At 45.4% G+C, this 16,768-nt stretch overlaps 1 protein-coding gene across 1 annotated transcript in view; it reads left to right on the forward strand.

The window, feature by feature from the left end:
• The window catches only part of OTUD3 (OTU deubiquitinase 3), a 28,986-nt gene extending 12,985 nt beyond the window's left edge, over positions 1 to 16,001 (forward strand). Inside the window, exons 4-8 of the mRNA XM_026517174.4 lie at positions 2,661 to 2,783; positions 7,724 to 7,855; positions 8,312 to 8,408; positions 9,774 to 9,958; positions 10,953 to 16,001. Coding sequence (XP_026372959.1) covers positions 2,661 to 2,783; positions 7,724 to 7,855; positions 8,312 to 8,408; positions 9,774 to 9,958; positions 10,953 to 11,129 — 714 coding nt within the window. The 3' untranslated portion in view covers positions 11,130 to 16,001. The remainder of the gene's footprint in view (positions 1 to 2,660; positions 2,784 to 7,723; positions 7,856 to 8,311; positions 8,409 to 9,773; positions 9,959 to 10,952) is intronic.
• The last annotated feature ends 767 nt before the right edge of the window (positions 16,002 to 16,768 follow it).

Consider the following 16,768-nt stretch of genomic DNA (forward strand, 5'->3'; position numbering starts at 1 on the left):
TTTGTAAATTGTTTATTTCTAGCCTTTGCTCATTAAACATAAAGTTTATAGAGACACAATTTACATATAGCAAAATTCACCCTTCTCTAATGTATACTTCTGTGTGTTTTGACAAACAGTCATGTCACTACCACCACCATCAACATACAGAATATTTCCACGACTTCAAAGTCACCTGTGCCCCTCTGGAGTCACAGTTCCCTCTCCCCATCCCTCACTTCTGGTAACCACTAATACTATTTATTTTCTACAGTTTTGCCTTTTCAGAATGTCCTAGAAATGGAAGTATATAGTCTTCTGCGTCTGTCATAATATCCTTTAACAAAATTCTCTTACAACAGAATAAATGAGATACTGCATGGGTTGGTGGAAGATGCAGGGACAGAAGGGGACAGCGACTGGACGTGTTGTGTTTTGGGGCAGTGTTGTCAGGTGTGCTGACACCAGGGAATGCGATCATATTTCCTGAGACTCTCTTTGTGGGGATGGTCTTCGAGCCAAGGATACTGGTTACTGCTTCCGTTGTCCCAGTTTTTGTCATTCAAGTTTTACTGTTTAGCAGAAGTCATCAAGATCATTTGAATATATAGCATAATGACCCTATTCTTGAAGAAAAATGCTCCGTGCCAACTTAGTAACACAGCCTGCCTTTCCCTCCATTGATAACTATTTTCTACAGATTTTATTTACTTATTTATTTGAGAGAGAGAGAGTGGGGGCGCGGAGCAGAGGGAGAGGGACAAGCAGACTCCGCACTGAGTGCAGAGGCTCGATCCCAGAACCCCGAGACCGTGACCTGAGCCGGAATCAAGAGTCAGACCCGTAACTGACTGTGCCACCCAGGTGCCCTGATAACTGTTTTTTAAAGTTTATTGATTATCCAGGTAGTTGTGGAAGATAATTCTGCACAGTTAGAATTTTTTTTGCAAATACGTTTCTGTAGTATTCTTTTTCATGGATTGCTAAACATTGAAAATATATGTTTTTAAAATAAATGTAATTGCTATATGATGGAACTATGCACTGGGTCTCCTCCATCTTCCCTCTCCCCTTTGAAGCATCTTATAAAATTTAAGAATTGAAACTGCATTGGTTGCTGCTGTCTGGGGTAAGAGCTCTTGCATGAATAACAAGTAGACTTGCACTCACAGCATGGAGATCCTGAAACCTGCATTTTTTTCCTGCTTACAAATGGGGGATGTGCTTCTGTGAACAGTGTAGACATGTGTAGCGTAGAAAGTGAAAGTCCTCTGTAATCTCTTTCCCCATGAACATCACAGTTAACAATTTGGTGACTATTCCAGTTATTTTTTCCTATCCATAATGTGTATATAGTACTATTATTTAAATATGTACCTGCTTTAGGGATAATGTCATTCAAAGATTCTAATCAGCTAGTTTCCTTTTCCACTACTCTTCCTGGGGGATAAATGGTACTCGCTCTATTATGTGTCAAAACCAGACTTTCTGTACTTTGAGACCTAAGTATTCCACCTGGAGGAAATTTCCGTGGTTCTGACCTCTAGACTTGAGTGGTTCCTGCTTGTTCCATGGCTTTTGCCATGTTGTAGACCACAGTTTGAATTGATGGTAGTATCTGAACGTATGATTTTCAGTAAAAACAAGAAGGATGTGCTGATGTTTTGGAGTTTTGACAAGAAACAGTTACTGGGCTTTTTAAGGGACAGATTCAGAATTACTTCGGAGTTTCTGTGGAGGTGGTGGTTTCTTGGGGGCGTACCCAGGCCCGCCCTTAGGGCTTCTGTGCGGCACGACTCCAGGGAACAGAATTCTTGTCGGGCTGTGCTCCACGGGTACCGTTCGCATAGACTGCCTTGGGAGCAGTGCCCTCAGCCTTGTGTCCTGCGGTAGTCCTGCTTGACTCCATCTAATTTTGTTTTGAAATTGGGAGATTTTTGAGTTTGTTCTTTTTAATGTTTCTTAGTATGTGGTTGATGGAAAACGCGAGTTCTGGTTTAACGATGGTTGGATTTACTGTGAAGCTAATAAAGCATGAGTGTCAGGTCCCTCATTTTTATAGTCCCCTCTGAAGGTCTTGGGAGGGCTTTGAGCAGTTTAATATTTGTAATTTTGTATTTTTCTCAAAGAGGGCCCCAGGTAGTTTGAGCTTCAAGCCGAACAAATCTGTCTGGGCCCCTGGGCCTTCCACCCCGCGAAGGACCTGTGCCTGGAGGGGCTGAGGGGCGCAGCTGCCTCGGAAACGTGAGCTGCTCTAACTTCCTCGTAAATCTGCTCTGGCTTTTGACTGTGTTTTTTCCTGTGGATGAATTTCCGTAAAGTTACATGTTAAGCATATCAAAGCCTACATAACATGGATGGGAGAAAGAGAATTCAGAAGTTACCTAAGCATTTTTTTTCTTTAAGAGAAAGTCTTTATTTTTTCCCCACAAATTCAATCAGAGGCTAAAAACATCGGGCCCAGAGTCCAGGTGCATAGCATCAAATCTCTCATCGTAGCAGATGCTTGTCAGATACCTGTTCTTCGGCCCAGCCTTCTGGCACATCCTGGCCGGCCCGAGTTTGTGTCTGCATAGAGTCTGCTCACTGGGCTTCCTGGACAACCCAGGGGGCGTTTCCCTCCTGCAACTGACACCATCCAGATCCTCGCTGGCATCTGTCTCCCCTTCTTTTGCCTGCAGATTCGTGGCACGGAGAAGAGCAGTGTGCGGGAGTTACACATCGCCTATCGGTGCGGGGAGCATTATGACAGCGTTCGGAGGCTCAATGACAACTCGGAAGCCCCCGCACACCTCCAGACGGATGTGAGTGAGGCCCCTGTTTTCTTCGTGTTCTCAGCCCTGGAGGAACCGGGTCAAGAGCTGTATGCCCTGGAGCTAAAAACCAGTGATTTTTTTTTTTTTTTTTAAGATTTTACTTATTTATTTGAGAGAGAGCGAGAGCATGAGTGGTGGAGAGGGGCAGAGGGAGAGGGAGAGAGAATCTAAAGCAGACTCCATGCTGAGTGCGGAGCCCGACCTGGGGCTCGATCCCGCAACCCTGAGATCACGACCTGAGCTGAAACCAAGAGTCGGACGCTCAGCTGACTGAGCCATGCAGGCATCCCCAAAACCAGTGATGTTTTTATGGAAAGTTGTCTTTATGAATCTGTGGGCTTGATTTTTAATTTTTTTTTTAGCCTCAGTGAGCACGATAGATAAAATTGCTTGTCATTCTTTTGCTCTTCCTAATAGCTGATGACTGTGATTACATGAATAGAATTTATATAAAATTCTGAAATTACTTGTGTGCTTTAAAGTTAATCCATACTTCATATCTGAAGTTTGGAAAGTATAGAAAAAGGGAAGAAAATGAAAAGTATACGAACCACAGGGCACAATTTTTGTTATTGTTTTGGTGCTTATCCAGCGGTGTTTCCCGCTTTGTTCAGTTAACATTATTTCATGAGCCTGTTCTCGCTTCACTACAAGCTTTCTTCGTAAGTGACATCGCTCTTCCAGCCTTGTTCCCAGCCTCAACGCAAACCGTGTTATCAGTGTGTCATAAAATCTGGAGGTACTTCCCACACCAAGCAAGTGTGCGTGTCTGTGTGTGTATTCTGCTTTTGCTGTCTTTACACGCTTTCTGGCCCTGGTTGTAGCATCCCGCACGCACTGCTGTGTGCTGTGCTTTTCACGTTGTTCCTAGCTTGGGGTCTCGCGCACAGGGTCCAGAAGGCCACGTAGTCTTCCGTCTGGTTCGTGCGCTGGCGTGTGTTTGGCCAGTGTCTCTGCTGCCCTTTGAGGCGGTTTTCATGCTTTTGCTTTTAGAAACAACATGTGGTGTCTTATATTTACATCTTCTCACACTCGTGTGAGTGCGTCTGTGGGATAGATTCCTAGAAAGTCCTTCCTGCATCAAAGGACATGTGCATTTATGATTGTGACAGGTATGGCCGAACCGCTGTCTGGAAGGCTTCGCTGGTCTGCACTCCCGCTCTCGGCCGCGTCTCTTCCTGCATCTTGGCCATCTGGGCGCGGCGCCGCATTCCCTAACCTTTGTCAGTGCCGTGGGAGAAGTTGTTTTCTTAACAGGTTTAATTTGTGGTTCTCTTATTAGTGAGTTTATGCATCTTATCCTGGGTTTATGACCTATTTGTATTTCCTTTTTGTGTGTGTGTGTGAGCTGTATTCATTTTCTTTGCCCATTTTTTCCCCTATTTTATTTTAGTGATTTTTCAGGAGCCTTTATATATTAGGGAGATTAGCCCCTGTCTGTGGTGGAACCTGCCAGTATTTTTTTGCGGTCTGTCTTTTTATTCTTTCCCCAACAGTCTTTGCTGTGGTGGAGTTTTAGATTTTTATGAGGTTAAATTTATCAAGTTTTTTTTTACATGTGTTCTGGGCTTGGGGTCATAATTAGGAAGGTCTTTCATACCCTGAGGTTAAAAAGAATTCTCCCATCGTTTATTTTAGCACTTTTGTGGTTTAGTTTTTCAAAGAAAATTGAATCTTGTCTCTCTTTGGAATTTATATTCCTATAAATGTATGAGGGTAGGGACCCAACTTTATAATTTTCCTTGTAGTTACTTAGTTGTACCCAAACCATTTATTATGTATCTCTTCTCCACTGATTTAAAATGCCACTTTTTTCGCATATAAAATTCCCATATGTAGTTGGTCTGTTTCTAGATGTTGGTTCTGTCTCACTGGTTTCTCTGTTCATGTGTTTTTTGTTTTTTTTTTAAAGATTTTATTTATTTATTTGACAGAGAGAGAGACAGCCAGCGAGAGAGGGAACACAAGCAGGGGGAGTGGGAGAGGAAGAAGCAGGCTCATAGCAGAGGAGCCTGATGTGGGGCTCGATCCCAGAGCGCCGGGATCACGCCCTGAGCCGAAGGCAGACGCTTAATGACTGCGCCACCCAGGCGCCCCGCTCTGTTCATGTGTTGTGTTCGTTGTTTTGATTGAGTATATTTTAAAATCTGGTAGAATTTTTCACTTACTCCTTTTCTTTCTTTATAATTTCCTGCATGTTCTTGCTTTTTTTGTTTTATGTATGAATATTAGAATAGGGTTGTCAAGTTAGAAAGAAGTCCTCTTGATTTCGTTTTTATTGGGATCTCATTAAATGAATAGATTAACTTCAGGAACAGTGACGTCTTTATGGCATTGAGTCCTCCTAGCCAAGAACCTGAAAGGCTTTTTTTTCCCTCCCGTTTAATTGACTTTTTGTTGCTCCTCAGGAGCATTTCCTGCATATAGATCTTGCCCATTTTTCGCAGAGTTTGTTCTTAAGTGTTTTGTGTTTTTATTTCTGTTGTAAGGAAAGGATCTTTCTTTTCTTTATATTTCTTAGCTGGTTATCATTTATATAAATGAGAGTTGTTAGTGAAATGTTAATTGTATGCACACCCAGCTATCCTGCAGAATTCTGTCTTTTTTAAAAAATTCAGGTAAAATTCATGTAACATAAAATTAACCATTTTAAAGATTTTTTTTTTTTTTTAAGTAGGCTCCATGCCCAGCATGGAGCCCAGTGTAGGGCTTGAACTCAGGACCCTGAGATCAAGACCTGAGCTGAGTTTGAGAGTCGGACCGTTAACCAGCTGAGCCACCCGAGCACCCCCAAATTAACCATTTTAAAGCGTACAGGTTAGTGCCACTGAGTATACCCACAAAGCTGTGCAACTCCTTCCTCCATCCAGTGCCAAAACATTTCCTCAACCCAAAACGAAACCACGTGCCCATGAAGCAGTCACTCCCCATTCCTTTTCTCCCTCAGCCACCCCCAATCTGCTTTATGTCCCCATGGATTTACCGGTTCTGGACCTTTTATATAAATGGGATCATACGATATGTGGGCTTTTGTGACTGGCTTATGTCACTTAGCACCATGTTCTCAAGGTTCGTCCCTGTTGTGGCAGGTGTCCATCCTTCATTCCTTTCTAAGACTGAATAATATCCCGTTGTGTGGATAGAGCCCCTTCATTTATCCCTTCATCTGTCGGTAGGGATTTGGGTTATTTCCACTGTAGGCTCTTGTAAATAGTGCTGCCATGAGTATTTGCCGATAGTATTTGAGTCCCTGTCTTCAGTCGTTTGGATACATACCCAGGAGTAGAATTGCTAGGTCATATGTTTAATTTCTTGGGGAGCTGCCCCTGTTTTCCACAGCAGCCGCGCTGACATTGCTACCAGCAACGCGTCAGGGTTCCACTTTCTCCACACTCTTACCAACACTTGTTTTCTTCCTTCTTTCTTTTTTAAATTGTGGCCATCCTACTAGGTAAGAAATGCTGTCTCGTGGTTTTGATTTGCATTTCTGTAATGACTGTTGAGGTTGAGCATCTTTTCATGTGTTTTTTGACCATTTGTATGTGTTTGGAGAAATGTCTGTTCAAGGCCTTTGCCCATGTTCTAACTGTGGTATTTGTGCTTTTGTTGTTGAATTATAAGAGTTCTTTATACATTTTGGATACCAGATTCTTGTAAGTATATGATTTGCCAGAATTCTTTTTGTTTGTGGTAGTTTTTGGTTGATTCTCTTGGGATTTTTTTTATGTATAGAATTGTATCAACTGCAGATAGTGGTAATCTTTCTTCCTCCTTTTCAATTTCATACTTCTGGTTTTTTGTTTTTGTTTTTTTTTGAGGGGGAGGGCTAATTGCATTGGCTATTACCTCCAAAACATTGTTAAATAATAACGTAGTGAAAATGTTTACCGAGCTCCACTTTAATGGAAATGAAGTATCATTGTATGGATTTACCGTGGTTATTTAACCATATATACACTGTGAAACCCTCAGGTTTCTTATTCACCATTATTAGTAGTGCTGTGCTGAGCACTTTCACATAAATACTTTCTGTAGTTGACATTATTTGACATTATTTCCTTTGGATACATTTTAAAGACTTGTTACAGGTTGCCAAGTCGTTCGGGTACGATTTTATAATAGATTGCTTTGTATTGTAAAGAATGGACTGCACACTGCTGGATTCCACTTACACTTTTACATGCAAACAAGTAGGAATTTGTCCTTGCCGATTTCCCATCTCCCTGTGTTAGTAGGAAGTGAAGAGAGAAGGTGATCGAGCAGCCACAGAGGGATGATTTTAGCTATTCCGAAATAGGCTTAGGTTGGAAAGGCCTCGTGGATACCAAGTGAACTGCTCTTTGTGTTTTTAGGATTTGGATTGCCAGGTTCTCTTGCGTGTGGTGGTATGCACGTGGCTAGATGAGGTCAGATGAGGTCAGATGAGTCACGCTCACCTGTGACTGTCCAGCTGGGACAGGAACTTCACGCCACAGCTTGCTGATGATCAGATAGGGCCTCGGGACCCAGATGAGGGATGTACGAATGTTTCTTCCAGGACACCTTGTCCTGCTGTAGAAGCTCATCGGGTGAGCTTCTGTGACTAAAGCTCCCAGCTCCGGAAATCAACTGAGACGAATGTGCGCTGTTCAAGTCAGCAGTCGTTGCTGGCATGTTGGTGTCCGGGAACTGCATAGGAGCGCTAATGCCATTCTTTCGGAACTGTTTATCCTATACCTTCGGCCTTTCTTTTTAACACTCCTGTTGTGGTGTGGAATCTCCGTGTCTGGGTGCAATTTAGCCTAGTCATTGCTGTTCTCTTAAGATGTTCCTGAAATCTTATCCCCATCAATATTAGAATGATTTTGTGATGAGAGTGTTTTTCTGTGTTGAAGATTCTGAATGTAATTTGCGTGTTCCACGATGATTACTCTTTATATTTCCTTTAGTTTCAGATGCTTCATCAAGATGAATCAAATAAAAGGGAAAAAATCAAAATGAAGGGCGTTGACTCTGAGGATGACTTGAGAGATGAAGTGGAAGATGCTGTCCAGAAAGTCTGCAACGCCACTGGATGTTCAGTGAGTGTTTCTGTCCTTAGCAGTAACGGTGCATGAGCAGGCATTGCTGGGCCCAGTTCGTGTGCCGGTTTCGTAGCCCCAGTCTAGGCTGCCCACACCTGATGGGCCAAACAAGGTTCGTGATGTTTGTGGTTCATTAGATCGAGTGAGAAAACTTAATGAGAGCTGTTTATTCATTTTTCTCCTGTTTGCTCTACTTTTCCCAGTACTGGGAAGTGTGTGGGTTTGTTTTTTTTTTTTCCTAACTAGCGTTTAGACTAGTAAGAGTGCAGTTTTATAAAGGAATTCATTTACATTAAATGCTTATTTCAGATGACCAGCCTTTGCTCAATGGAAAAGGTCTCGAAACCATGCCCCGATTCTCACCATTATCTCTTATTGTGTGTCAGGTTGTTGACGGAGAGGTAGGGAGAAGAGTAGACCCAGTCTTGAAGTGTTCCTTTGTTTCTTGGATAGGATTTTAATTTGATAGTCCAGAACCTGGAAGCTGAAAATTATAATATTGAATCTGCAATAATTGCCATGCTTCAGATGAACCAGGGGAAAAGAAATAGTAAGTCCATGATTGATATTTATATGCTTTCAAAGTGACTGTATTGGTGATTTTCCAAATGTTTCTTTTTCAAGGGACAGGTAGTGATTATATTGTCATTTATCACTTTCTGCATGTAGGCCTGTTTTACAAGGCCCTAGCCCTGCCTCGGGGAGAAGATAATCTGGAGTCGAGGGGAGGGGGGCTGAGGGGAGACAGGTAAGGAAACTGGTATAATTATATGTGCTAGTGTCGGGGAGTACAGGGAACTGGGGGGCGCATGGAAAGGCCGCCTAAGCTGGTCTTGGAGGGATGGAGAGTGTCAGAGAAGACTTTGTTCTTCTCAAAAGAAGAATCTCATATAAAACCAAATGATAACTGAAATAGAATGGCGAGAGAAATAACTGATTTTTCTAACGGAAATATGTAGGTGACTGGCATCCATCAACTGGTGATAAATTAGAATTTTTTTACTTGAACTGGGTTTAATTCTGTGACTCAGAAGATGGAAAAAAGAGACAGAGTCTTACTGTTTTTACAAATTGTTTAAAATGATTTCAGTACATATTGACAGATACGTGCCATATACTGTTCCCGGCATTACCGTTTTCTGTGTGTTCGGGTATTTTCTGATCCTCTTTATATATTTGCTGTGCTTTCTCAGAAAGCTGTGAGTAACTTGGTCTTTGTGACGTTAAAACAGCACCGCCCAGTGTCCATGCCGTCCAGTATAGTGTGAACTCAACACGTGTGGCTAAGTGAGAGTAAGGAACTCAAGTTTAAATTTTATTTAACTGTAATTATTTTTTTTTTAAAGATTTTATTTGTTTATTTGACAGAGATAGAGACAGCCAGCGAGAGAGGGAACACAAGCAGAGGGAGTGGGAGAGGAAGAAGCAGGCTCATAGCAGAGGAGCCTGATGCGGGGCTCGATCCCACAATGCTGGGATCACGCCCTGAGCCGAAGGCAGCCGTCTAACCGCTGTGCCACCCAGGCGCCCCTTAACTGTAATTATTTTTAATTTAAATGGCTACACGTGCCTGGTGGCTCCTGTATTGGACAGAGCCTGTTTTGTTTCTGGGTTTTGGGTGCAAATGAAAGATTTCCTCCTAAAAATGCATGTTAAAAAGGGGTTTAATAAAACACTGTGCAGGTGGGAAGCCGAGGATTAGGCTGGTCAGCAGGTTATTTTTGAATTTATTTTCCAGGTATTACCAGTTATCCACGCCCCCCCCCCCCCGCATTCCCCATTGTTTGACTTGATATTAGAATTTTGCTTCGAGGAAACGTGCTCTCCATATGACAGGTGATTTTGGAGTTAGGCATTGTTAGGTTGTGTAACTATCGTAGGTTCTCAATTTTAATAAAATACCTTTCTTTGGAAGATGCAGAGGAGAACGTCGAGTCCAGCGGCCGAAGTCTGCAGCAGTGTGGCCCTTTATGGGAGGAGGGCGGCAGTGGCACCAGACTCTTTGGAAATCAGGGCTTAAATGAAGGCAGAACTGAAAACAATAAAGAGCGGGCCAGCCCTAGTGAAGAAAATAAAACAAACAAAAACCAGCTCCCAAAGGTATGGAAGATGGGCTCGCAAGGGCAAGTGGTGGGCGGCTGTGATTCAGTGGGCGGCTGTGGGAACTTGGAGCTCATTTTAGTGCGTCATTGTTTTCTGATGTTTTTAAAGTAGTTGTAAGAAAATACGGGGAGTGCATAAAGGGATATCAAGAAGCAGAATGAGAGCCTTGCTTGTGCAGTTTGCTGTGCAGTGACGAACAGAAGTGTGCCCGGACGTCCTTCTCTGTGTGCACACATACAGCTGCCTTTCCTGCCCGGTGTTACTGTGTGTCCGGGTCTTCCATGTTAATCCGTGTTACAAAATCCCCATAAATGCCATCCTCGTCATTGAAGAACTGTGTATAAATCTTTGTATTTTGCGTTATTTTTTTTGCGGCTAGAGTCCTAGAAGAGGAATGGAGAGGTGCAAGGGTATGGATATTTGAATCTTTTTAAGGCTTTTTGGTAAACTGTCAGATGCTTCCCAGAAGGGTTGTCCGTCTCCCTCCCCACCGCTGACTCCGCAAGTAGTATATGAGTCCATTCTTTTTACTGAATTTGGAATTCATTTTAAAGACTTCGGCCAGGCAGTTTGAGCCCCAAATGCAGCATCATGTAAAAAGGCAGAGGCAGAGGTAAAGATGCAATAAGCTTCTGAGGATTTTACTAGGATTAGCTGGGGCATTCAGTTTTGTAGAGAAGGGTGTCCTATGGCGAGTTTGAGCATCGTCGCGTGCGGGACTGGGGTTAATGTTTCTTAGGTCCTTGTCTGTTGGATTACGAGGAGAATGGGATTGATTCCGTTTGCTAGCTCAGCACGGGGATAGAAGTTTAAATGTAAACTTGAGCCGTGATGCGAAAGACATCACTCTGGTCTGTCAGGTGGGTTTTCTCTGTTCCTGCTGAGAAGCAGTCCGTGCCCCTCGGATCCGCCCGCCCCGTGTCTCCCTTCGGCAGGCCGCACCTGAGTCCGCCGCCGTGCGCGCATCTCACCTGGCGGCCTTCTCTTTCAGGTCACCAACAAACAGAGGCGGGAGCAGCAGCGACTGGAGAAGAAGAAGCGACAGGAGGAGAGGCACCGTCACAAAGCGCTGGAGAGCAGGAGTGGCCACAGGGACAGCAACCGAAGTGAAGCGGATGCGAACACGCAGGTCACCTTGGTGAAGACCTTTGCCGCTCTCAACATCTGACTCTGGCCTTCTGGGAGCTGCAAGGTGCGAATGGAAAACGGAGCGCTGTGTAGCAGGCTCTCCCCTGAGGCCGTCCTCTCACAACATGACAACCCACAACACTCACCCACAAGCTCACACACCGAGTTAGTCTCCTTCAAGCTGCCTCTGTTTCGCTCAAACTTTTGTTAGTGTTGTGTTTTATTTTATGGAAGTTCCGTGAAGCCATTCATGTTCCGTCAGTAAAATATCAAGTTCTAGGGTTGGATGGTTAGTTCAGACAAAACCTTTTAAGTGTGGTTTTATTTGCCTTGAAAATCCGAGTTCAGCGACCCTGGGATTTTTCCTGAACACTTCGGATGAGTTTTGCCGTAATTGTTCATGAAGTAGTTTAGATTAATTGCTAGAAATTCAGAATGACAAGTTTCCTTTGTGCCTCTTTCATTTTCAAGCAGATATTCACATATGAGATAGTTTATAAAACGGTTTTCAACTCAGGAACATGTTTAGATTTAATTTTCTACTAATTCAACTTCATTAGAAAATAATTCAGGAAGTATTTTTCCCAAAGTCATAGGATATGAGGGTTGTGGCCTATGGTCAGGGTGGAAATTCAACAGCTACGTGTTTCTCCTTCCTCGTTCTGACGCTGTTTCAGGTGGGGTGCAGGTCGTGAGAGTTCACTTGCGCTCAAGCCATACGATAAACACGCCGATTGGTCATTAGGCCTGGACTTGCCTGGAGAAGTGGTGGTGGTGTTGAGGTTTTGGTACTTGTTTCCGACATGGAGAAGGTGGCATATTACTGCTTGTAATTCTGAGCTGCTGATCGTCGGGAGAGCAGAACCGCAGTTATAAAGGGAGAAATGAAGAGATTCCTGAGTCTTTGTCTAGGGAGAGTCTAAAGAGTTACTTGATCTTGCAGGGGCAGAGGTCTGGAAGAGTAACTAAGGCTTTTCAGGTTCACATTCTATGTAATTAACTGTATTTTCTTCCTTGCGGTTCTAGACTCAGATGCCTTCAGAGAAGTAGTTTGACCTGTTGCTCTGTTTTCTTAGTGTTGTGAGAATGGAATCCCATAAAATGCTGCATTTCTTTCTTTCTGTTCCAGCCCTGTCTGGGATTTGGTGTTGGAAAAATTCTTCCGCACTCAGCACTTGTCAGTGACTTAGGTTAGACCAACAGGGCAGATGCCATGGAGTGACTCCACAGTTCGGACATGGATTTGGGAGGTGGAGAGGGGTCGTTCCTAAGACTGGTAGGTGGGTGTGAACTTCCAACCTGGAATGTATGAAGTGGACAGGCGTGGACAGTCTTGGCCTTTTGGGGACCCAGTATTCGGCCAAATAAATTCTGCTGAATCAAAAGGTAAATTAGTTACTTCTCCACCTCAGATTTCAAAAGTATAACCGTTCCAAGGAGAAGGGAAAACCGTAAAAAAAGTTTTGACTGAATGGGTGTACCCTTGTCCGGGCTGGCCCCGGATTCATTGGATTGCTTTCATCAGCAGATGATTTGCTTTCTTCAGTTTTAATGATGTGTTTTACTTTTTTGTTCGGTGACTTCGGTGACTTTATGTAGTTGGAGCGTCTGTCGTTTCTCGGAACTGCTCTCAGGCTGTTGGTTTGGGCTCCTTCCTGGTAGCGTGCTTTGTAGTAGCGGATGTGGGAAGTGCAGAACATGTCCTCTCGGCACGTTGTGGAGTCCTGAGTCGGAGGCCCTAGTACCCAGTTCCTGCAGGTGCAGGGTCTCCGTTGCCTTACTGTTCCCAAGGGAGTGAGATCCAGTGCTTAAGGATCAGTCATTCTCTTGGCTTTTGACTCTGGGCACTTTCCTGACTGTGGCTGGTCTTTTCTGAGTGAACACTCTTGTCTATCTGGTAGGACGAGAGGGCAGGAGACCAGATGCTCTCAGGAAGGTCAAGGTTGTGTATCAGAAACTCAGCAGAACTAGGAGTCAGAAATAGCGTAAGGGATACCCCTTGTCAGGAGCAATAGAATTGCTTTATTGACCTGGTTAATGGAGGTGGCCTTGGGCCCTGTTGGGTTTTAGAAGTTTAACTAGAAGCTGCTAAAAAGTTATGAAAGAATATTGTGCACACTTGTTAACAAAGTACCAAATTCTGATAATAGACCAGCATTTCTGGGGTAAAATAACAGTGGTTTTAAAAACCAATCTGGCTTTGGTAATTTTCTCTTATTCTATTTCATAGTTTTCCAGTTAAAATTGGTGTGCGTTTAATATGTTAATTATTAGGAATGGGGTACACGTACCCGACCTTAGTGATCTCTTCTTGCTAAGGGTGTGAATTTAGACTTCACTGCCTCAGTCTCACTGAAGTATGAAGATGGGAGCCATGGACTTAGCTGCCCTCTGGGCGTTTGAAGATTACTTTATAGGCAGCCAGCGTGGAGGTCCCGTGTGTTTGGCTCCGCGATGACTGTTGTCAGTAACTCTTGTCCCCGTACGGTGACTCACATGCACTCTGTGGTAGGAGGCACGTCTTGCTTGGCCTCTGTGCTGCGTCTCGGCCGTCAGAGGGTTCTGTTACATGGGTTTGTCTCGGGAGCTTCTAGTGAGGTCAGGAGAAAGGGGATGGGGCAGTGGTCTGTAGCTGCTTATTAGTCTTATAAACTGTATGTAAAGGTTTTATGGATTAAAAAACCAAGATTTTTTAAAGGTCAAAATAAGAAATAAAATTTTAGTGGCAACAGCTTTGTACTAGAAAGGTAGACGTATATTAAAACCACCTAGAACCACACTTTCTAAATAACATAGCTGCCGTCAGGAGATATTAGGGAGCTAGAACGCATATGTATATTTAATTTTTCACTAGCTTTCTGGAGCAGAGCCTCGTTGAGGGATGGTGGCAGAAAGAAAGATCTTGAATATCAGCTGAGGTGGTTGTCTGTAGTTTCTTTTATAAGCTCTGAAAACACTTACAAACCCGTTTTGATCCCGAGGGCTTGTGAAGTGGGGTCTCCCTTGTGGGGCGGCTTGAGTGGGCGTCACGGGAACCTTGGAGTAGGTCATCGGTAGCGCCCTGCCTTGTCTCCCTGGGGTTTACAATGTGAAGTGACGTGGCCCTGGGGGAGGAGGGCCGTGCGACGTGGGGGAGAGCCGCTCACTTGCTGAGTAGGTAGGCACCCGAGGGACTTCGGCACCGGCCTGTCCTCGTGGTGAGTCCCTGTCGTCAATGTGCAATTTCTCTCATTCTGAGAAACTTTAGACTCTGCCTGGGTTTTACTGGGTCAACAGAGAATGCTATCAGTTTACCTCTGTGAAATGGTCAGCTCGAATGTGCAGTCGGTTACCGGAAACTGGGATTTCTAGTCGGCGCTGACTAACGGTCTCCCTGAGTAAAGGGATGAAAATGGAGCTCTTGGTCTCTGTGGATCACAGCTGGGGCCCTCTGACTCCCATTTCGGGCAGACACGTGGCTCTTCACCTTTTTACCTTTTTACCTCAAGGCTCTGTCTGTAGCAGACGTCTGGATTCAGAGTCTGCTGCTGTTTTCCCATCTGGTCATTTCCACTCTTCAGCGTCCGTTCACCTCCGCTTTCAGAACAGGCGCGGCTGGAACTCTGGGCCTTCCGACAGTGCGGAGGTGACGTAATAAAGCACTCTTTTACAAGGTGTGTTCTCCTGACTCTAAAGCAGCTTGTGTTTTTCCGCTGACGTTGAAGCGACGATCTTCCAGATGGACTGTTCGGGGAAGTCTTCTGCCGTCACATATTAGAGGGAGAACGGGTAACTGCTGTGGAGCGGAGATGGGGACCCCCAGTCACAAAGTGCTGGCACGGCGTGGGGCGCTCCGCCTGCACCCCGGAGCCCAGCTTCCTTGCGGGCTGCCTGCCCCTGCTCGGGCCCCCAGGTGACGCTCCCGGTGACCTCAGGCTCTTAGCCTTGTCTTCAAAGCTTTCTAGTCTCTCTCTCCTAGTTAGGGGTGCTTTGTAGCTTGGTTGAAATGGTTAGCATCCCTGCACAGTTACTGGAGAAGGGGCTGCTGTCATGAAGAATGTTTAAAGCACGAACTTCTGCACGATGGCTTTATTTTCAGCAGGGCAGCCCCGGGCTCCCTGTGCTGCTCCAGGTGGGCGACGATCCCCGGACCAAGCGTCTGAGGGCTGCCCCCGCCCTTGCGCATGTCAGCCGCCAGCAGGTCACCAGGGCCAGCCGTCTGGGACAATCACTGGAGCTCAGTCAGAAACCTCAGCCTGCAGTTTGAGCCCCTGGCAGGTCCCTTGACCACAACTTGAAGAACACTGGTGTGGGGCTGCCCACATCTTCCCACCCTCATTATTCGTTTTCCACGGCGGAAAGGGCCCTCGGCCTCCCCGGCCACCCTTCCGGCAAGCTCCAGGAACACTGAGCTCAGTGAGAAGAAGGAAGGAGCCGGGAATTAGACTCGAGCCCTGCGTGTTCCCCTTGCTGACGCAGATGTGCCGGTGGGCGTGAACCCCTTGGGGAGGAGGGCGGGGGTGTCTGTGGAGAGCGCGGGCCTTCGCAGGCGCAGGAACCTTCTCTCTTCTAATTGCACTGTACTTGTTCTAGCTTCAGTCTGGGGATATGTAAGACCTCCATGGGGTCACGATCCACAGACTTAGCAAGTCTTGCCTTATTTCTGAAGCTCGACGGAGAAATGTGACCATCGTCTGACGTCCATAGTTCATTTCCTCTCAGTGGTTTCTTTTCACAGATGGTGTTCATCTGAACCATTTTATTTTTTATTTACCAAAGTACTGTACTCGGCTATTTGCAGTGTTTTCAAAACCAAATGTTTCTTTTTTTGTGTTTTTAATCTTCCATACTTGGTGCAATAGAAGCTGCAAAGATGTGCCACTTTATCTAGGAAATGGAGTTTTGTATACCAATAAATTCTAGTTTAAAGACAGAGCTTCGTGGTGTTTTTGCCAGTGTGAGCGCCATTCGAGTGCGTGAGACTGAGAGAACTTGCCAGCAAGTGGCCTTTTTAGAGGCCTTTGCATGGAGGGGGGCGGGTACTGTCATTTGGGGCCTCACCGGGCTTGGAGGAGCCGAGGAGCTGTGGTGCAGGGGAGGTCCGCTGCTCGCTGGCAGAGCCGCCCTTAAGGACTGGACGCTGATTTCTGCTGGAACCTCGGAGCAGCTCTGAGAATTTGCTGTTGTCTAAATACGGAGCGGCTGTCTGTTGGCTGGCACGTGGGGGTTTCTCCAGAACTCTGAGGGTCGTTTTGACCCCATTCTAGGAGGAGGCACAGTCCTCCAAACATGCGTGGACAGCTGTGACTGGAGCACAGACACCTGGAGAGGGCTCAGAAGGGGACAGGGCCGGGAGAAGGGCAGCCGCAGAAACCCAGTAGGTAGGGAAGTCCTCTGCGCTCGCAGGGCCCAGCCCACATGAGGGCTCGGGCCAGTCATGAGGTCAAGGCCCGTGTGGTCTCACCAGGCTTGCCACGTCCTTGGGATTTTGGCCTCGAGACTCCCACTCTCTTGTTCTAATTTTGTACTCACTAAGCAGCCTTTGGATTGGCTGTACCTTGATACCAGAAGGTGTCCAGTACTGTACACCCTGCATGAAAGAAAATGTGGCTACTGGCAAGGACGTGTCCCCTCGGCCACTATCCTCATGTGATTTTCACCTCAGTCCATGACTGAGACCTCTGGGTTCACGTCCCTGGG

This window comes from Ursus arctos, unplaced genomic scaffold (assembly GCF_023065955.2).
Source record: "Ursus arctos isolate Adak ecotype North America unplaced genomic scaffold, UrsArc2.0 scaffold_32, whole genome shotgun sequence".
NCBI classification, from domain to species: Eukaryota; Metazoa; Chordata; class Mammalia; order Carnivora; family Ursidae; genus Ursus; species Ursus arctos.